This window comes from Hippocampus comes, unplaced genomic scaffold (genome assembly GCF_001891065.2).
Source record: "Hippocampus comes isolate QL1 unplaced genomic scaffold, H_comes_QL1_v1.1 scaffold74, whole genome shotgun sequence".
NCBI lineage: Eukaryota > Metazoa > Chordata > Actinopteri > Syngnathiformes > Syngnathidae > Hippocampus > Hippocampus comes.
The window spans coordinates 740,989-762,438 of NW_017804812.1; the positions used below are offsets into that span (position 1 = coordinate 740,989).

Genomic DNA, 21,450 nt, shown 5'->3' on the forward strand with positions numbered 1-21,450 from the left:
ACACGGTCCATGACCACATCGCGGTTGAACAGGACAGCTTCCACATAGAACAGGCCTCACCATGGTCAACCCAAAAAGTTGAGTGCACATGCTCAGCGTCCTTTCCAGAGCTCATCTCTGGAAAAGTCGATGTCAGTGTTGCCAACGTTGCTGCAGAGGTTAAAGGGGTGGGGCTAGTCAGCTTCGATAGAAGGCAGCCTTTAAGTGCACACAGGCTTCTTGCACTTGACAATGACATTTGGTTTCAATCCACACATAGAGTCGAAACTGTCTGATAGAAGCTTGGACGTCAACCTTTATTGATACAGTTCAAAAGATCAAACCGGTAAAGAAATCATATATGTCTTTCATATTTGCTTCAGTACTGCTTTTTTTTTATACTGCACATGTAAAAACACTGATTAGTATAACACATGCCTCTTGGGAATGTCCTGTCCCCACCCCCCCATGTAAGCCACTGCAATTGTTCCCTATTTATGGAATTCCTGCAGTAGGAAAGACTTACAAAAGGCCACAGATGCTCGAGGTTCACTTTGTTTTAGGCACTCGGAAAGCTCCCACCCCACCAATCAAAACGGGATGTGGCTGCATAAATGAAATGTAGTATGATTATTTTTCTTTTTTTTTTACATGTACAAATTCATCAAGTGCATTCAAAATCACCGTGACGATAACAATGATTACACACACGATAGAAGACGAGTGGTTAATGATAGAGTCAATAAAAATGATTGTACATCGTTGATAGATCGTTATAAGTACTTCAAAAAGGCATTTTGATTTTTTTTCCCCCTGATTTTGATAGTTGTAATTTGGGCTGTCAAATCAGCCGGGCAAATGGCATAGCATTTCCTTCAGCAAAGTGATTTAAAGCAACGATTGATTTCTGTGTTGTACATCACAAAGGAGACAGAAACAAGTTCGAGAACAAAGCCCAAAAATAACCATTGAACAAAAGAAGAATCCATAAGGCGTATTAAAGGAATATCATCGTTTGTCAACGCTTCTTTTATCGCTAAAATAGCTTACAAAATACACTCACTGAACACTTCATGAGGAACAACAACATTATGAGACGTCACTACCAAGAAGACAAAATGTTGTGGCCTGCGAGTGTATATTGTACCCAATTAAAATGTTAAGATCTGAGAACATTGCAGAGGTGATGATTGAAAAGCTGCTAGGCCTTGTCTGACTGGCAAGCTGGTTGTAGACTCTGCGCACAGTGTTTATGTCGGTGGTTGGACACCTTGTCGATTTTTCAAGTACCGGTACTCTCCTCCATTTCTCTCAGGAAATAAATTAGATGCTCTGTGAACTGCCCTGCAGTTGCAACGTGACCTTTGCTGATTAAAAAAAAAAGAATGTAGACATAGCATAATACAAAAGTAGAGAATCGGGATTGAATCCGGGGAAAAAAAACAAACAAAAAAAAAAAAACACGAGGAGAGTCATTAACCTGATTTATGGCAGCTTGAATTCATGAGTTTTAAATGCCATGGATGTAAAACAAAAACAGCGTACTGTGTTCCAGCAGTATATGTGCGCAGATTAAAAACAAAACAAAATAACCAACAATTACATATTGTCATGTTGTAAATCAAATCACGTCGTATAAGGACAAAATCCAAAGCCTCAAAGAGAAAATTAAAAAACAACCAACAAAAACACATCTTGAAAATATAATGCAAAAACATACCTTAGAAAAAAAAGAAAACCTTCTGTACACTTCCCTGTTAACACACAAAAATGTATGTCGTTCAACATGACTTTTCCTGAATTGAGAAATTGCTTTTAGCACGTTGTTGCCTAAAAAAATAGAACATTTTGACCAAAATAGCACCGACATTTTAGCTAACCGTCTTTGGAACTCAACCCAATCAATTCTGCAAAAAAAAAAAAAAAAATATCCCAAATTCGAAACCCGATTATTCTTTAATTCTCGATGGCAAACTCATAACTCAGTAGTCGATTAAGAAAACATCCAATAAATCATATTTATTGCTTCGATTGACTTTGGTCCCAAAAGATTTTGCTGTCCTGCAACAATCATCCTGTTCAACGGTTCCCTGCATCACCCCCCCGTTCACTTTGTATGAAATACAACATCAAGTTAAACTGCTTGGCAAATCATTACATGGTGTGCAAAACACTGAAAAAAATTTGCTTGTCGAAAAAGCCCAGTCGGTTATTTTCATAAAAATTCTCAGTTGAGGAGTTGGAATAATACGGAAGTGTGGAGCTGCCACTGTGGAGTAAAAATAGCTTGACTGGCAAATATGTTCAGACGTAGCCACGCGCGCATGTAAATAAAAATCGTTATTTATTTTTATTTATTTATTCATTTATTTTTTCACAGGTTCATAAATTAAATATGTGCTATTGTTATTTATGCTTTGATTATGGCTGCAGTGTATGATTTACATTCATCTTTTTTTCTATCATGCATGCCTTATGGCATTCTGGGAAAATGCTACGTAGGTTCGAACGTATTTGCCAGTCAAAATATTTTTACTCCACATTGGCAGTCCCACGCTTCCGTATGTAAAACATTTGCGTGATTGTTGAATTACAATCCTTTCATAAATTTAGTAAGGCCATCCGTCAGAAGGTTTTTTTAAAAACTGAAACGGCGCCCTGATAGTATTTAATGAAGAGCCCGCTTGGTGAAACCTACATGGCAAACAGAAATTCTTTCAGGGCGCAAGAAGCATGACGGGCAAATCTTAGCCAGTGGACTTGACGGACTTTCCCATACAAAAGAACAAAATGAACGACTAACTGATCACGCTGGTGTTTTTTTTCTGGGTGAATAGCAGACGAATCCCAGGCTGGAGGACTGACTTCAGACTGAAGGAGCTGGTCAACAGAGTGGTCAGTCTGTGAAGTTAAAGTGGGTCCACAAGGAGGGGGTGGGGTTGGGGGGAAGCTGTTGGGGGACTTTTACCTGGGTGATTCAGGGTCGCAGGCTAGGCGGCGGACGCGACGGCGGTGGGCAGTGAAGCCCGGGGGGCATGCGGGCCGGCGGGGGTCCCGGCGGTAGCTGGACCAAGGGCGGTGCTCTGGCCGGAGGGCCGGAGGTGACGGGGGACTCCGGTACGTGGCGGTAGTCGGGCGGTGGCGGCGAGGGCGTGTGGATTGGGGTGCGCGGTGCCGACCTCGCCAGTTGGGACTCTCCTTTCACTCTCGTAAAGTTGATACACCGACCCTGAAGTGTGACAAAAGGCACATCTTTGAAGAGAACACAAACTGTATGGATGTCAAATACCAAAGCCCCAAACAGCATATTTTGGTCAAGTAAAAAGGAAAAAAAAAAGTAGCAGACTCATAAGATTTGTTTTCTGTGCAACTTTTGTTTGACATTGGCTTGTATTGTTTTTGATTCACTTTTTCAAATTCTTGCCTCAGATTCATCCATCATTTCCTCACGTTGAGGTTTTGTTCATCACGCGTCTCTTTTTAGTCCCAATAATTTGTTTCATTTGTGATTTGAATTTTCTTTGTCTTTCATGACTGTTCCTCATCCTCCACCTCTGTCCCGAATTTCCAGCTTTGCATTCAGTCTTTTGAACTGGCTCTCGTCCTTAAAGTTTCGTCCTCGAGAATATTCCTTGAGTTGTTTTCATTTCCACAAAGCTTGACTACTCTTTTCCTTTGTTGAAATTGTAAATGTGTGTACGTGTGTGCGTGCGTGCGTGTGCGTATGACATCTGGTCAGTCCAAAAGTATAAAAGACTGCTGGCCAGTTGTGTGCCACTGGCATGACTTCATTTACCCTTTCGAGAGCAAAATGGCCTCTTGGGGGAGACTCGAGAATAAAATGTGGGCAGGCACTCACAGCGGAGTCATTTTTTTTTTTGACCGTGTGTCTGTGTGCAGTTGTCTTTTGTGTTTGGAGCTAGACTTCATGCACGGTCTGACGTCAACAGAAACGTTGTGGTTCGCAGCGGAGGTGACTGGGTTTATTGCAGGGAAGAGCCGAAAGGACTGTTTGTGAAACCATCAAGACTTAACTGTCCGGAACTTAACCCGTCCGACATGTCGCAAACATACAGTGCAGTTTAGCTCAGTGGTTCTCAACACTGTGGGACTCGCGTCTTCCTCTTGTTGAACATTGCACCCACCTTTATGGAAGTTAAGAGTCAATTTTTTTTTGTTTAAAAATAACCTTTGAAAATACATGTACAATATATGTGTAAACGCTGTATGAAAGAAAAAAAAAAAGCTTTCCTGAAAACATCCCATGTTAATTCATCTCAGTATTCTAGCAAACGCGTCTGCAGCCGAAAATGGACCGATTACTCATCCCGCCTTTCTTCCTCGGCCCGTCTCGTTCACCCCTACGAGCTAATGTCTCCCTCGACGCGACTCCTTCATTTTCACACCTGCTTCGCATTATGAACCAGAAATGGGCTTCAATGGCTGTGTGATTGCTGGCGCCGTGTCATCCTTGTAGCTTGATGCCGCGAGGTTTATTTTGAAAGCCCGGCGACTTTGTATTAGAAATAAGATAAGATCTTCTCTGATCTGATTAAGTCTTCAACAAAGTTAAATGCTCGGACGTGTTCATGTGAAACGATTTCATTTCCGAATTTATAGTCAAAATATCGTTCACCTTTTTCTCAACTTTTATCCCGCAAGCTTTTCAGCACTTTCCAAGCTATCGTTTGCTTTCATCTGTTCTGCTCTAATCTTCGTCTGTCCCCATGACATCAGACCGCGGTCCAAGCACCGGTTAAAATCATGCCGCTCTTTGCAGAAAATGTTCCAATAATTCTTTTAGCAGGAATTTTTCGTTTAAAGAGTGTTGTCTTGGCATGGCAAACATGTCCAGCCCTTTTTTTTTTGCCCCCAGAGACTAAAAATCGCTGTCAGCTTGCAACCTTGCAGGCACAAAAAGAAAAAGATTCAATTTCCCTCACTGGCGCGTCGCAGCCGGGTGACTTGCGCTGGCTGGGCATGATGCAACGTTTGCCTTTAAGAAGAAATCATGCCTTTTTTTTTCCACTAAAGTCATATGCGGTTTGCAATGAAGCCCTAAAAAGAAATATCTCCAGGCTAGCTCATTTCCAGGCACTGGAATGCTGTGTTTCACTCGGAGTGGAAACAAGCATCTTTTAATGTAATCCTTCAATTTGAAGTCGCGTTACCTGAACTTTATTTGGGGAAAATGCGCTTGACAAATAACACAGGCATTTTTCAAATAAATAGTGCCGTGCAAGCGGGCATTAACGTTGCCACGGAATGCTCGCTCTTGCCGAGTCAACAGCTGTTTCATTATTGCTGTACATGACATTCTTTGGACTTTCATTCGACACACAATGTAAATCACTCAAAGCTGACTTACTGGAAAACTTCTTAGAGGTTTGACATTGAGTCTTCAGTGTTGACATGCGAATGGGTAATTATATTCACTTTTGGAAACAAAGCTCCAGGAACTATTTTCGGTTCCTGGCAGTGGCAATATCCGCATTGTTTTTAGTCCTCTCAAATCATGTTAAAATGATACACATGGAAAAAAAAAAATGCATCTGATCAAAAAGCAGAGGATCTTAAGTCGGCTTGAGGGCAAAAATAAATTCAGCCGGAGGGCGGTAAGAGATGAAGGAGAGTCGTCCTGTTGGCTACTTACATGATCGCCAGGCTGGGGTCGCATCAAAGAGACCTGGTCGTACCCGCGACGAAACAGTGCCCAGATAGCATCCAGTTTCCCCTGAATGAGACAGATGAGAACATCGCATCTTTCGACTCAGTACTGAAATATAATTTGGCTTGACAGATGCCGTTGGACGAGTGGCAGAGTACACCCCGGACTGGTTGTCAAATGCAGGGTATATACTGTACGAGCCGCTGTTCTCTTCGATTAAGCTAACATTCAAGTTTTGGAAATGTGAAGACATCAAATCCACACAGGAATTGATATTACAATCCAGAACCTTAGGATTGAACGATATAAATCCACGCTGCTCTATTTGACTTGATGTTTATTTAGTCACGTGGCTGATACCCTTCATTAAGTGTGGCACGGGACCCAAGACAGAGGCAAAAAAACCCCCCAAACTGGCATAACGCCGTGGCTACAGATGTCGATGGGAATCCGGCTTCATTCCTCTCTACCAGACGATCAGTTTATGCGACTCATAACTGGGATTTATGATATTCAATGAAACATTAGAAGGGTGGCCTACATCTTGAAACAGAACCTAAATGCAAGTGTGCTGTAGGGGGGGTTCTTTCCTGACATAAGGGGAGTCCAGTCAGCGTGCATAGTGACTGGACCGGATTTTCCGACTGCTGACTGGGGTGTCGCCTTTCGCCATGAATCACAGCAGCGCTCAAGTCACGCAGAAACACACAAGGCTGTACAGTTTCACAGGCAATGTGTACAGATAACAGTAAGCGCTGCGTCTCCCATGAATGGCCCCCGCGTTGTTTACATCGAGCTCTCCGTGCACACTAAACTAAACTAAAATCCTACCTGGATGGGGGTGTACCACTTCCGGTTCTGAGGCGGCTTCTTGGGAGATTTCTTAGGTTTGGGCTCAAAGGGTTCGTATTCCTGTTCTGGCATTTTCACCACCGCGTTCTTGGGCTTCTCCAGCTTCGCCCCCTCCTCGGTAGAGCCCTTTCCGCCCCAGCGCACCTTTTTCAGACACAAGTGTGAAATGTTACCCATGAATATTTTGATTGCTACTATCGCCTGTCCGTAATATGCATCACCTCCATCCTCTTGATCCCTCCAATTCCTCTCCCTCCGTAATATGAGGCGTCCACAGTGGGCCACTTCTTCTTTGGCTGACCATCTTCGTCATCTGACTCCTTTTAAGAGCCAAAAAGTAAAATTACCTTCATCAGTTCACAAGCAAGGCTTGTTGTTACTTGGACTCCTTATATCGTGTAGTTTTGTTGTCTAATTTGAGTTCGGGTTATTGAGAGATGTGCCCATAGCTTTGGTGTTTTTCCAACTTACAGGCTCAGGAGGAGGTGGAGGAGGAGGTTCTTTGATCACCTGGAAAAGCAGCACAAATTTGACATGTTCCCAAGAGGTAAAAAAAACAATGTGGTTTTGTATTCGCTTCTCACAACCACATTCATCTCAATAGCTTCCTTCCTTTGAGCTCTCAAGAGTGTTTTGGAGCGACCTCGTGTTCCTGTCATTTTTTTCGACAGAACGTTTCCTTTTCATGTTCTTACCACGGTGCAGCAGAGAGGCCAGAACCACCACATGAGCAGTAGGGCAAGGAGGAGAAACAACACCAGCAGGGTGATGAGAAGAATGGTGCCATCAAACTGTAGACGAAACATAGCGTAAAAGAAAAGGAAGCTGACGAAACTCGCAGACATCGTCTTATCTCAGACATTACCCAGGGTGGCACTAAAAAGAAATCCAAATCAGTCAGGCTGCTTTCATCTCAGGACATGACTAAAGCTGGTTCTTTTCCAGCGAGGCCATCTTATGTGACTAGGACTAGAAGTACAGTAAGGTAAATTCCTACTCAGATACACGAACTGAACTGCTCACTCGGATTGGTCATCCATCCGCTCCAAAAAGGTGCAGGTATGGTCCCAAGGGGGGGGTAAAAGGTTAACAGTCAAAAGCACAATAGCAGTATGTTAAAGGCATCACCCCAAGCTATTGAGATGACATCCAGATGTAGCCCTGGACGCGTCCGTGAGGAAAAAAAAAAATCATGCACGGTAACACATCAAAATCAAGAGAAGCGATTGCACTCGAGGTAGTCGAACGAATAGATTTTTGTTGAAGGTGTGACCATTGCTGCAGTCAACAAACAACTTTCCAAACGTTTCATTGGCTGTCTTCAGGCTTTGACTGTCAGTGGTCATTCTCGCGTTTCGTTTATTTGATTTTTTTTCTCCTCGATGACAGCAGTTGACGTCATCTGGGAAATCCCTCCGCGAATCCGTCAGTAACTTTGAGCTAAATGTCTGCGAGCCAAGTATGGATCCCATTACGGACAACAGATGAGGATCAGATGCCGGGTTGACTTAAGGCTTTGTCTCTCGCGGGCTGTTTATCAGAGATCGGCGGCAACACCGTCGCCGTCAGCCAGTCACCACCGGTGGACTGATGAACTGTTTCCTAGAAGTCAAATAGTACGTCGGTGAGTTCCGTGAAAATAGCTGGCACAAACAAGTATGACGCAATATGACTCCACTGCTTTCGCGGAGCATAATTTGGAAATGTTGGTCCGCCAATATTATAGACCTCCGAAGTGGGTGATTTAGAGTACGGTTGCTGTTTATTCAAAGACGCTGTACCTTCCCAAAAAAAAATGTGAAACTGCTATTTCAAGGTCAAAAAAGGTCACAAATGCAATGTTGTGTTTCCATGAACAAAGATTCCATACGTACATAATACACTTTTTGGTTGAGGTGCTGCTACAGTATCCAAAGGGTCACATTTGATGTTCATCTTCTGCTGCCTTTGTTATCTTTCATTTCGCATGTCAAGTTGTTTTTGTAAAATTCAGTAGCTGTGTTATGTTATGTTATCGCTCGATTGAAGTGGCTGACATAGTAAGCTGTCCTTTCTTGGATGGGAACGCAAGCCAGATGATGTTTCGTAAACTATAACATTTGGTGGACACGCGACTACAGTTGAAGAGGACAGAAAGATGATTGTAACACTGGACGCTATCAATAAAGATATCAAAACCCTCCAGACCAATAAGCTACCACTTACACACTCTGTGGTGGTGATGTGCACGTTGCTGCTGATGAAAGACAGACCGTCGTTCATGCTCACTTGAAGATAAATCACCCTGAAAAAAAACAACAGCCGCAATTTAATTTGGTGGGGGGACGGGAGGGTCAATGCCTAGCACGTTTTTTATTTAGTCTGATGTATATTCGAATGAAGCCATTGAATTTGGTACCAAATGTCACCGAACCTCTGAAACTAAGGAGGTAAGGTCAACCTCACCTACAGCCACTAAACACAAAGTCAAATCCTTCCCTTCTACAAGGGTGGGAAAAACAATTCTGGGAAATCCTCGTGACCTCTGGTGATCCTTCGGCATTGAGTTACGAAAAAACAGGGACGCATTTGGATGCCCCCCCTCCACCTAAAGTCCCTCACTTGTTTTGTACTGACAGAATGAGTGAACGTGAAAGAGGTTTCGCAGATGGAAAACAGGCGACCAGCTGATAAACCCGGTTTCACACTGACACACAAAAGCGGTCTGGCGATAAGAGAAGGCTTTGTGGGTGCAGTTCATCAACAGACCCATGCATGTGACGTTGACACTGTTATTACGTGAGTTTAAAAAATGGACGTTTGATTCGTGATATATGTGGGGAGGGGGTGGCTTTTTCCAGATGTGGTTTGGTTGTTCGCGTCACATATACTGATTGTAATCAGGAGCATATGTGATGAAGTGAAAGTGGAGTACGTTAGACAATATCTGGTTGTCTAGGTTTATGTTAACAGGCCACGTTCTGCTTGGGGTGGGCGGGCAATAATTCTACCGTGACTCAAACCGCAATCCGTCTCACAAAAGGTAACTCGCACCACCGCTTAAAGCAGTCCTGATGTTAAAAATTGGTTTGTGTGTACCTCACTTAAATAAAAGATAGATGCAGTAGATGAGTAGCATACATCAGGAGGACTCATAAAACCCCCAGAAGAAGCATCGTGTAGTATAAATTCCTACCATCTCATCTTTTGAATGTATATTTATGGAAACACGAGAAATGAGATTCATCCATGTTCAAAATAATTTCCATCTGGCTGCATTTAAGAGGCTTAAAATAACGCACAAAATGACAAGATTGCGGATTTCTCCGAAGTAAACCAGTCTCCGGTTTTTGTAACTGACATTCCGACGTGCGCAAATATTTTTAATGGCCATGTGTGCTGAAAAGTTGCGAAAGAGCTCTCCCTGCGGCCTTTCCACCACACTGTGAAGCGAGACGTGTACAAACTCAACACATGACCTCACATTTGAAAGACCCCCACTCGCTGTGACAAGGCTTTGATCGGCCCAGCGAGATTGATAAAGCTGATGAGATGACAAGGGTTTTTTTTTTTTGTTTTTTGTTTTTTTAAGGGACGGGGTGAAACGTGGGGGATTGGGGGGGGGCATATATGGTTTGTGAAGCCATAGTGACAGCAAAAGTCAAGAAGCAGAGAGAAAGAAGGCCAGTGAGGGAAACGGTTGAAGTGTCAGATGGTTAGGTGGTAATGCATGAAGCCATGGAAAGTTTTTAACTTTTAGAGGATTTTTTTTTTTTTTTTTTTTTTAAGTGGGACACTCTTGTCTGTGTTTTAGGCAGGAAAACACTTCATTTTTATGACTTCTTTGCCACGGCATCAATCATGATGTGTGATGCATGATGAAATGTCTCCACAATGCCGCTGCCACGTTAATAACTTTAACATCGTCTGGAAATTTGGTTGGTAACTCTTGTGAGGAAGTCATATTAAAATCAGGAACTACATTTTATTTTATTAATTTATTTTGTGTTGCCTTTCATATTTAAAAAAATGGTTAAGTTGTGAAAAATCGGGATCTCAATCTTTTTTTTTTCTTTTTGAACTTCCCCAGTTTTTTTGAGAGGCAGATCGAATGTTGATTTTGGTTTAGGCTCAGTCCAAAAAGTAAACTCAAGGTGATTAATTCATGCGTGTATGGATCTTGCGTGCAAGGCAGCATTACAAATACTGTAAGCAATTTATAAACTCAGCGGCTGGGCTTCAAATAAATACGCAGCGTCTATGTCTTCATTTTGCGACGACAGATTTTACTGCTGTGTTCTCATTCAAGACGGAAGCAGAGCAAATGCACAAAGGCTTCAAGTGCATTGCAGAGCTGCTTAGATTTTAGTAAGCCGCCCTGGAATTCGGCGAGAAAAGGTACCTTGGATAGGGTCAAGTGGACATGTTTGTTCCTTGTGTTTGAATATACACATGCATGCGACGCTGTTTTTCCGTGTTCAAAGAATGCATGCGGATGATGATGAGCACCCGGTATTCATTGCGGTAGCGTTTAAAGGGGACATTGTGGAAAATGTACTTGAATGCTGCATTCAAGTAGTTCTGTCTTTGGAGTGTAAAAAAAAAACAAGTGGCAAAACTGCTTTCATTGTCTTGCGTGCTTGTTTTCTGGCCACCACGAAAGCTTTCCACTGAGCCAGGTGGAAGAAGAGCAGACGGCCAAATGATCCGCTTGTTGTTATTTTCACAAACGTTGGGGGCGCTCACCATTGGCGCAGCCCCTCAAGCAAGCCGGTTTCAACCCATACTCATGCAAATATGCTGTTCAAAAAAGTCTAATTCTTGATCCTTGGGTTACTTTGATGCAACCGGTGATTCAATTTGTGACAAAGAGATACTTACTTCCCGACTTCGTCAATGACAGGAGCAGGACACAGCAGGAAGGTGTTTTCTACACTCGCAGGCTTCTCATCTACAATGTGAATCGTGCACATTTTTATTTTCACGTCCTTTCGGTTCATTCTGGAGCATTAGGGTGTCTACTTACTGATTGTGACGGTGTCGTTGATTTTAAAACTGCACAGCACCTGGTTGATGTTCCTGCCATGGAGGAACCCGTTGCCCCTCACCACCACTTGGAAAGTCTCTGGTTACATACCAACATTTTGGACCCATGAGACTAGTATGCCATGGCAAGAGCACATTTAATGCTGCCTTGTTCAAGTGGCGTAACGGGTGTGGTATGAACCGAATTGAATGAAAACACTGACAAATGAGCTCTTTTTGGATCTTTTTTTTAAAGTCTAACCAAGTGCCCAGACCGTGAAACAAATATCTGATCCACCCCACCTCCTGCGCACACGCTGGACGGCTCAGCTGCCAAGATCTCAATGCAAGATTTCTTGATGATCTGAAGGGGGGAAAATTAAACAAAAAAACAATAAAAAAAATTTTTCCACATCGTATGTCATTTACATGGCACCCGATATGTCATTAAAACCCCAGAACTGCACGGTTGGAATCAAATGACGTCGTATCTCAACGGCGACAGCGGCACAATGCAAATTTGACAATGAAGCCCTTTATTTACCGAATCGATGACACCCCGGAGAGCGTGGAAGCCTCCCAAAACAGGAAACACATGTTCGATGGTGTCTGCAATGGTCGCCAGCTATATTTTTATATGGAGGGAGGGGGGGGGCATCAAGTGGGAATGCAAAGAAGAAAAGAGAGAAATAATTAGGATTCCAAAAGTACTTCATTGACACTTTGCACAAGGTTAAAAGACGTTTTGGATCATTCTCTCCATTCCAATAGTTCTCAAAATACATACATAAACCTCCCAGTCGTAAACAATAGTAAACCTACACAATGTGAATTGGATGAGATTCAACTGAAGTGATGATTACGATGAAGGCCAGATCCGGCAAGACTGAATGTTCTTGTTGATATATCAACCGCGATGGCAAAATTGAGACATCTGGCGGAGTTGGGGACCTCTATGCGCTCTCTATCAATTTCTAATTTGAAACAGGTAAGATCCAATACCTGCGTCTCGTTGAAGTCTTTCACGCCAACGCAATACACGATGGCCCCAAGCGATCGGGCTCGCTCGGCCTGTTATTAAAAAAAAAAAAAAAACATATCAATTACTCCCGCGGAAAACAAGCAATCAAACAATGGGTGTTCCCTCGGCTTCCCGAAATGTGCAACATGTGAAACTACCTCTTGCTGTGCGGTGATAAGTTGAAGCTCCTGCAGTTCTCCGTCTGTAAGCGCGATGATGACGCTGGCCTTGCCTGCAAAAATAAGATCAGCCACGGCTCAACCATAACAAAAGCTGTCTGAAGTAAATAAGAAATGCACCCATTTTTTTTCCACGTCAGTCGCTGCTTACCAAAGTTCTCCTGGTATATCTGCTCATTCGCCTTTAATGAGAAGAGAGCTTGATCACAGTGTGCCTAAGCAGCTCAAACTTCAGATTTGGATTTTAAACGGAAACACGTGAGACTGCACTAGGGTGCCACTTGATTCTCTTTTTGATTAATGTCCTTTTATAAATAAAACAGAGCGGGGCTTTAATTGCCTACCTTTTGCAGTCCAAGGTGCATAAATGTGTCTCCACCCGGGGTCTCCCTTTTAAGCGCATTCAGCCCCTTTTGGATGTCCACTCTGCAAAAGATAACGCAATCATGCACGTTCGCTTTGAATAAGTCTCCTCTTTTCATCAAGTCCACAAAAAATAACAAAAACAAACAAAAAAAAAAAAAGCCAAGCAGTTTTCACGCAGTAACAGCTACAAGGTCTCAGGCGTTCATTTACAGCAGCGTGTCGTCAGGGGGAACATCTGCTTTCACTCCGGTCCCATGCTTTGAATCAAGTTTGATGACGATTGCTTCCTTTTGCGTGAGAGCACTGTAGTGTCATGCGGTTTGGGCGCCGAGCCTCCTCAGCTACTTACTTTTAACGATATTAAAGTCATGGTGAAAATACATCTTTGTCTTACCTTTTCTCCGTAAGTTTTAGGATGGTGGATGCTCTTGAGGAGAACGTTATGAAGGACATCCTAAGCATCGGACTGAGGGGAAACAAGCAAAAAAATAAATAAAATGGCCCTGAGGACTTGCATTTTGTCAGCGGTCAGGAAGGGAACAATAACGTTTTCAGGGAAACCCCAACAAACAAAACGACAGACAAGTTAGGCTGCTCAACTGATTGAAAGGTTAGCCTGCAAAGCGTTTGAGCATACGCTGGGATGTAGCGATGTAAGGGATACTTTGAATTTTATTACCCTGGAACGTGTGTATGCATGTGCGTGTTTCTCTGTGGAGAACTTCGTCATGGGGCTTCAGGAAGTCCACTACGGAGGAAAGCCATTTTCCAAAGTGCCCGCAGTCGTAAAATGGTTTTATGCGACCTCATACGGTCCACTTGAATTCTTGGACGCTCACACAAAACATGGCCTTAAAATAGCACACTCGCTTGCATTGCATCTTACCTTTTGAATTTCTCTGCTAAATTTTCCACAAAGTAGTAGATTTCATCCCAGTGATTCTGCACACTGCCAGACCTGAAACACAACAACAAACCATCAATCAACAAAAGTGTTGCTATTGATAATGCTCGCACAAAAAGCTTTAAATTGAATGTTAAAAACACGACAATTAGAGTTAATTTGAATGTTAACATATTTTATCTTTGTAAAATCTAAGAAATTAAAAATGACCTATCACGAACAGCTTTCTTTTCTTGCTAGAATGCCGGCGAGCAAGTTCCTTTCCCCGTACGCAACAATGTCGAGGCTTCGATCTGGTGAAAAATAGCCAGCAGAGGACTGTACTCACATCTAAAAAGCTCTTGTAGAAAAAAAAAACAACCCAGAGGCTAAGCTAATAAATTAGCTTAAACCATTAGTGACTTGTGAATGGAAGGTTATAAGGCATTTGTCCAGGCTAATTATGACTGAAAGTATGCCCAGAGCTCCTTTTCGCTCCCAGTGGGGCATTATATGACTGGTCTATAAATGGACATCATAAAACATCACAATGGAGCAACATTTCTTCTGGATCAAATGTTTGTGTCTGCTAATTGGTCATTTTGATCAATGGTCTGAGCCATACTTTAGGACGCTTCCGGCACAATGTGAGCAGTCATCAAGTTCGTACCGTATAGTTAAGTTGAGAGAGAGAGATGACACATGGGAAATGAGCTAAGCGACTGTGGTCAAACTACAGCCCCATTCAGATGACGACGCCTACTCGGAGTCAAGTTCAAGGGAGACAGAATGTTATTGTAGGTGCCGACTGACTGATGTAACAATATTAGACGAAAGCGTGCCAACAAGTGCGTTGCTGTTTCTCTCTGTAAAGGACAGAAGGTCAACACTGTTTTTCCCACAGTGCTCACTTTGGCTTTCATCCCTTCATTGAAGACTGGGCGCACACATCGGCCCGATTATTTCATGTCTCTTAAAGATTTGCACCTAGAGCAAAACCTGAGTCCGTTGTGACAACAGTTCCGAACCACTGCCCGAGAGCACTGAGCAAGTTTGCACATGTGGGCATGTGAAGACTTTTCGATTAACCCGACAAAGGTCTTTGGACTGTGCGAGGAAGTCGAATATCCAAGAGGAAAAACCCACACAAGCGCCGCAAACTCTTAGAACCTTGTGGTGCGAGGCAAACAGTGCAACCCACTCATCCCAGGGAGGGTGCTGCAGCAACATCAATTGCTGTACATTCACTGAGCTCATTGCTTGGGGAATTTTTGATGGATCGTTTTTGGCACTGGGGTTGCATGGTACATAGAGAAGACTTTGTCAATGCCAAGTCTCATCACATACATGATGAGCTGAAGAAAGTTCGAGGAGTTGACTCATATTCCCAGCGAAGGGAACAATGGCTGATGAGCAACACTCCCCCCCTCGGTGACTCCGAGTTTTAGAATTCCCCGTGTAGACCACACATGCTGCAAATATCTCCTACCCAAGACAGAGAGGTCTTCCACAATGACATGGACTCCATGAACTCTGGCGTCCGCTTGTGCACAGAAACGAATGGCAGCCGACGTTCTACCTCAGCATTTTGTCCCTTCTTGGTCTGATAAATCCAACACTTTCTGCACACACACTAACACAAACATATGAAGACTTTCTCATCGTGCTGACTGGGCCGAGGAGGAGGACAAGACCTTTAACAATTTTCAAATGGCGTAAGCGCACGTCGAAGGGTTTCACGCTCAGCCACACCGATTTTGGAACTGTGTACAGAGATTGTTTCCCTTCCCGTACCAGAAGAAAATAAGGCCTATTTTCTGCTGCAAATATTCAAATACAGTCCTCTGTGACGATTTATTTAATGTGGCTTATTTGCTAGTACTTGTTATTTTACTTGGATCGCACCCATTGTGTGAGGTGGCTGCCGTCGTGGGACTGAGGTCTAGCTTGCAGTTTCGCTCACCTGTTCAAACACCACCGGGGAAAGGAAGTGGGCCATTCTGTGCGATTATTATTTTATCTGGAGTGCATTGCCCCTACTAATTTCTTTTGAAATCACATTTCGGTGGTTTGAGCTGAGCCCTAAATCGGACTGGTTTGGGGTTTTGCAAAGGTGACGGGGGCGTCAGAATGTGCGGACGAAGCGATTGAGGCCGAGTTGCATCATCGCAAACCATTAGGTATCCCTAAAAACTAGAAGAGGGTTTGACTAGGCTCCTCAATAGCAGACATCTGCTTCTGTGCATTCTCACATTTCTGAAATTGGTGAGGATGTACAAAATCCCCACTTGTGTACATATGACGGATGTCCTGCAGAACTTTTAACACCATTCCCGTGTTAATTCCCATGAGATGATTTTTGTCTTTGTCAGCGTGGGAGACCTCCTGATCATGGCATATTATTCCTTTGTGGAAGAGTGGGTCCCATATTATGGCTTCATCTCTAGGCAACGACATTTCATGGCCACCGACAGTCATAGCACCCGGTGAGAACAGCCTGTTGGAAACAATGTCGTGCACCGTTTTCCCACACGTTTCAGCAGCAAGTTTTGCTCTGTGAAGGACTTTGTCTGTGAGATCACACGCAGACTGGAAGTGAGGCAATGTGAAAACTCTGCTGTCTCTTTTGCCTGCCAGATAGCGTGGCGACGAGAGGCTTCCATCCGAGGGCCAAATTTGTGTGTGTGTGTTTAACCTTCTTTCAGCGCAGCTGGCAAACAAGTCAAAACAGCTCGGAAATGCACTATTAGCGCCCTGCTTGTGATGCGCTAGCATTGTAACCTTAGCGTGCTGAGTGGGTAAAACGCAGCGTGTCGATGTGAAAAACAAAATGAGTCAGATACTTCTGTGTAGACTCGGTGGAGGCTGTGAGTCAAAATGAGAGAGAAAAACAAAGGAGATGGTGAGGAACGACTAAGGCAGGAGATGTACACAAACATTACTTCTTTCTAGCGTATAATTCAAGCTCTATCTTCATGTTGAGCTGGAATCCAGCTGTTTGCAGCTGTGTCGTTGTTGTCGCCTGGTAATGCGATCTAAAGTCGACAAATAACGGAAAATTGTATGTAAACAAGAGGTTGGGTCTCTGGGGTGCCTGCCCTACTTATGATGGTCTGTTTCTCGCATTATGTATTTCTGGCAAAGGTAAAAGTCAAGGTATGGGACCCGAGCCAGGGTGGACGGACGTCGGCGAGGGTGGATGACAGAATGTGTGGGGGGGGGGGGGGGGGGGGCTAGCCCCGTTGGGCCGGAGGCTTTGTGGCTTTCGGCCTCATTCTCACGCTTCAAAGTGTGGACGAAGGAAAAATAAAATGTGAAAAATCCCTACAGCGACCAAGACGGCTGTCTGCCATTCCAGCTGGGCCTATCCAGACCACCCCAGCCTGCAGCCAATAATGGCGCTCCAATTCAACTGACTGGGCACAAAGATTTGTTTGTTTAAAACCACTAACCTACTTTTACAGCTAGTGCTCCGCTCTGACTCTTTGCTGTGGCACTGCTGAGCTAATGCACATGCATGCAGGTACATGCAACTAAAAGGGAATGTTTGGACAAAATCAAATAGGGCAAGTTGAGAGACCTTTCATATTTACATTGTAGTTTTATTTTCTCTGAAACATTTCATCTTAATGATTAAAAACCATCGGTATTGAGATTTTAATCCAATGATCCAACTCTGTAATTTACTAACATTATTTTACTATAATAGATTTTATTACAATGCTGACATTGGGATTTAGAACCAGCCGAGTGCAATTAATTCCGTAAAGTGCTTTTTTTTTTTTTTTTTTTTTTTTACAAGGCAATAAATGCTGCTCGAGTGGTCCCACACCAATTTGTATCCACAGTATCATCTTATTCGCCATGACATTAGCATTTAGCGCCGAGCAAAGTTGTGCTCTGTACTCGGTGAACTGCTATTTGGAAAACATCTTTTCTCGTCTCATCTTATCAGTTGTTTTAGCCTACCGACATGAGCATTTCGTGCGACCAACAATAATTACACTGGATGGTGTACAAAAAGCTGACAAACTAGTGCTAAGTTTTATAGCGGATACGGACTCATACTATCTGTGTTTGGTAGTATCTAATCTTGTCGCACGTGCTGACACTTTAGAAGCTGATATCAAGAGATTGCGACCTAAAAATAGCATTTATCGGGGGTTAAGAGGCGAGAACATCTTCTTTCATTTGCTTCCAGTGCATGTGGAAACATTTTCTGGTTACATTACATCATGCAATATAAATCCTGGATCCAATGCACACCCCATAACTCATACGAAAGCAAAATATGTAGACAGGAAGTAACATTCATGTCTAATTAAAATTCAGGGTTTCTGGGATTCTATTTAAATTCCCAGGAAGAGATTACTGTCACTCATGAAAAGTACCACTACTCTGCATTCTCTGTTTCAAACGGTTTAAGCCCGGTTCATGCTGTGTCTGCGAAAAAAAAGCCAAAGGGATAAAACTGGGCGAATCTTTTAAGATTACTCGAGAGCTTCCTCTTGTTTGAAGTCCACCAGCCATGGCTGCTTGTGAGTTTCAAATCTTCCCCGGAGCAAGCGCTGAAGCTGGCACGAGAGTTAACAATAGCAGCGGCCTGTAGTCACGTTATTCTTAGCACGTGTCTCCGTGTTTTAGGCAACAAAAGCAAGTCAACAACGGATTGCACATCTGGACTGCAGCCCCGTGTTTTAGCTTCTAATTTGAGTTGTGCCACAGATGCCTGTAAGAGCACCGCGTGTCAAAAATAAATCTATGTGGTTAGATTGTATATTCCTGATAACGACATTCGCCCGATGCCTTGAGACGTTACGTCACACCAAAAACTGACCTTTGAAGGTTTTGCCCGTCTGTTAGAGGAATCTATGGGCGAAATTGTATCATGTTTAAAGTTTCATTTGATCTGTGCACGTTGAAGCGTCTGGGTGCGTAATTCGCACCCCCAAATTCCTGTTCAGAAGGTGCCGGCCATTTGGGCGGAGGGCTGTTGCAGCCCACACCACAATTAACACATCAAGGCGGGTGGGCGATCAGAGGAGAGAGAGCCAGATCCGGTCACAAAGGGGGAACGAGTAATTTGGGAACAGCGGTTGAACAACAAAAGACGATTTGAGGACACCCGTCGCGCCCAGGCGACATTTGTCGTCCGCAAAGTCTGCGATATGTTGATACAGTGTAGACCAGACCGAAAGGCGCCAAAGTGCCGCTGGTTCAAAGCGCACCCCCAGGTAACCAATCACCACCGAGGGGCCGGACCAGGGGTGCGGTATGCAAATATCGGGGGCAGTGTTATTCTTGTATTTTGCATATGTCACAATAAAGGTTCGAACTCGAGGAGGGGGGGCTCTGAGCGTGATCACGGAGCAACTAAACCGTCGTTCGCTCTCAGAGATCCGCTTCCGTCGATATTGAAGACAATTTTCCTGTGTGCCGAGTCGTTTCTTTAACCTTGTCCGAGAAAATCTCTGACACCGTCCGACATTTTGTTCAATTTCCAGTAACTCTGGGTTTTTCCCTTCAAACACACCCATAGTCATTCATACCTTGTCTTGTCTCCATAGATCAATAAATGGATGGATAGGTTATATTTGGGAGGATAGATTGATGCTTGAACAGGTGGCTATATGTAGGCACACTGTATGAGACATTGTTGGAAAGATGTACTTAAAGTTCTAATGATATAGATCTAGAATGTCAGTCCTCTGATTAACGCCCAGTCAAGTTCAGTTGTTCTTGTAGGCTTTTCTGACATATTTTGCTTTCTTGCAGAAAGTTTTGTGCGAACACCGATTGATAACACCGTTCATAATTCTGTCTTTTTTTTTTTTTTTTCCTCTAAGGTCCCAGTTCCGGCGAACAAAAAAACGGACCCAGAGCATGATGCTACCTACCACCACCACGCTTCATTGCAGGTAGGGTGCTCTTCTGCCGTGTTTGCGACAAACATACCTTTTGGATTCTTGGCCGCAAAGTACAACCTTGGTTTCACCGGACCGTGACAAAATCCCCCGAACACGATTTGAACAAGAGTGTAAATGTTTTGCGTATATAAAGATATATAAAGAGTCGGATCGAGATGCAGAGAGGAATGGATGAGCAGATAGTTCTTATATTGTTGGATGAATGGACGATTCAGTACCCGGAAGAAGAAATTGACAGATGTATGGATAATGTGGATTGATAAATGGATCGAGAAAGTGGAGAGGTGATGATGTCTATTAAATCTAAGTTTAGGGGCTGATTGTCTCAATAAATTTGAAAGTATGTGTGGAAGTGCCATCCGTGTGTACTATTCGCTGCTTACTGTATTATAAATGACAGTGCCTTCATCAGTGGCTTTTTATGAGCTGTGAAATCCCCCAAATGGAAGAATGCATTTTTTTTTTGTTCACCATTTAATTTTCTTCACTGGCAGTCTGCGTCACACCGCTGAGGTCCAGTGCCCAGATGTCACTAAACCACAGCATTTTTCCAATGCGCGACAACAGAAGCACTAATGACAGAATGATGGCTGAGCGTTCTCTTTGCAAACATGTAAAAAAAAAAAAGAAAGAAAAGAAGTAGGGATATGCGAGTAGGTCAAAAAGTAGTGACACTTCTCCATTCGTTTTTGTTTGAAAGGATGAGTGCATGAATTCTACATTGCGCTACAGAGTACATGACGGTCATCCAAACAGTCGCTCCTCTTTCTGCTTATTCAGCAACCCACAAGACCTCCTCCTCTGCTGCGTCACCCCCATGCACATGGAGGTAAAGATGCATATTGAAACTCGTGGCACACTCATCTTCGTCTTTTACAAATCCAATGTCGCACCCAAACCATGCAGTTAAAGCACCAACATGTTTTTGGATAATATGTATTAACGGAAAGGACCAAAACTTACTTATCAAGCACAAAATAGAGGTCAAAAGCGCCTTGACAAGAACTCTCTTCCTCCTCTTCCTCTTCATCCTGCAGCTCCGGTTCTGCTCTGACGGGCGATGAAATGAGCAAAAATAATCCAAACAAAAGCAGAGCAAGAGACATGCTCCACAATAATCTTGGCACCATTTCTTCTTTGTTTGGGGAGGAAAAAAAAAAAAAGTAGTTCCTTAGCGACTTGGAAAAACACACGGTAAGACACAAAGTGCTCTCACATCCCACCAGGCAGTTTTAAAATGAAAGGGATGCTTGGAAGAAACCAAGAAAAAGTGTACCCGGTGTTTTTGCGAAAACGATTAAAAATGGAGGGGGGGAAATTTCCTGTCAGAGAGTCAAAACATGAAAAGGAGGTGAAGAAGCGGAGCCTTGTTGGCACTCGAGGATCTGGGAACCCGTGGGACAAGCTGGACTCAAATGGACCCGGTTTCATATTTCATCTTGAGGAGGAGAGATTGAGAGAGCGAGTAAGAGGAGAGAAAACGGGTCAACTTCCCATTTTGCTCCTCCCATGTCAAACTGGGAAGAAGAGGAGAGAGGAATAGGCTGGTGATCCCAAGCTGGGATCTCCTT

The 21,450-nt window shown here is 43.5% G+C and overlaps 1 protein-coding gene and 1 long non-coding RNA gene across 3 annotated transcripts in view; one reads left to right on the forward strand and one right to left on the reverse strand.

Moving 5' to 3' along the window:
* Nucleotides 1–21,450, forward strand: part of LOC109513172 (uncharacterized) — a 37,505-nt gene that overhangs the window by 3,316 nt on the left and 12,739 nt on the right. Inside the window, exons 4-6 of one of the 2 annotated variants that reach the window (XR_002167674.1) lie at nt 6,973–7,046; nt 19,799–19,870; nt 20,660–20,708. This is a non-coding gene — a long non-coding RNA (uncharacterized LOC109513172). The remainder of the gene's footprint in view (nt 1–6,972; nt 7,047–19,798; nt 19,871–20,659; nt 20,709–21,450) is intronic. The other variant, XR_002167673.1, reaches the window with a different exon arrangement.
* On the reverse strand, nt 276–21,306 carry antxr1c (ANTXR cell adhesion molecule 1c). The gene is made up of 18 exons (XM_019865396.1): nt 20,843–21,306; nt 13,956–14,027; nt 13,464–13,535; nt 13,048–13,129; nt 12,855–12,885; nt 12,683–12,756; nt 12,506–12,574; nt 12,048–12,128; nt 11,807–11,867; nt 11,505–11,603; nt 11,360–11,429; nt 8,705–8,783; nt 7,195–7,290; nt 6,971–7,009; nt 6,721–6,819; nt 6,479–6,643; nt 5,633–5,713; nt 276–3,208 (listed from the first exon to the last, which is right to left on the reverse strand). Exons 1-18 carry the CDS (start codon nt 21,007–21,009, stop codon nt 2,957–2,959), a joined length of 1,689 nt encoding a protein of 562 aa, XP_019720955.1. The 5' UTR covers nt 21,010–21,306; the 3' UTR covers nt 276–2,956.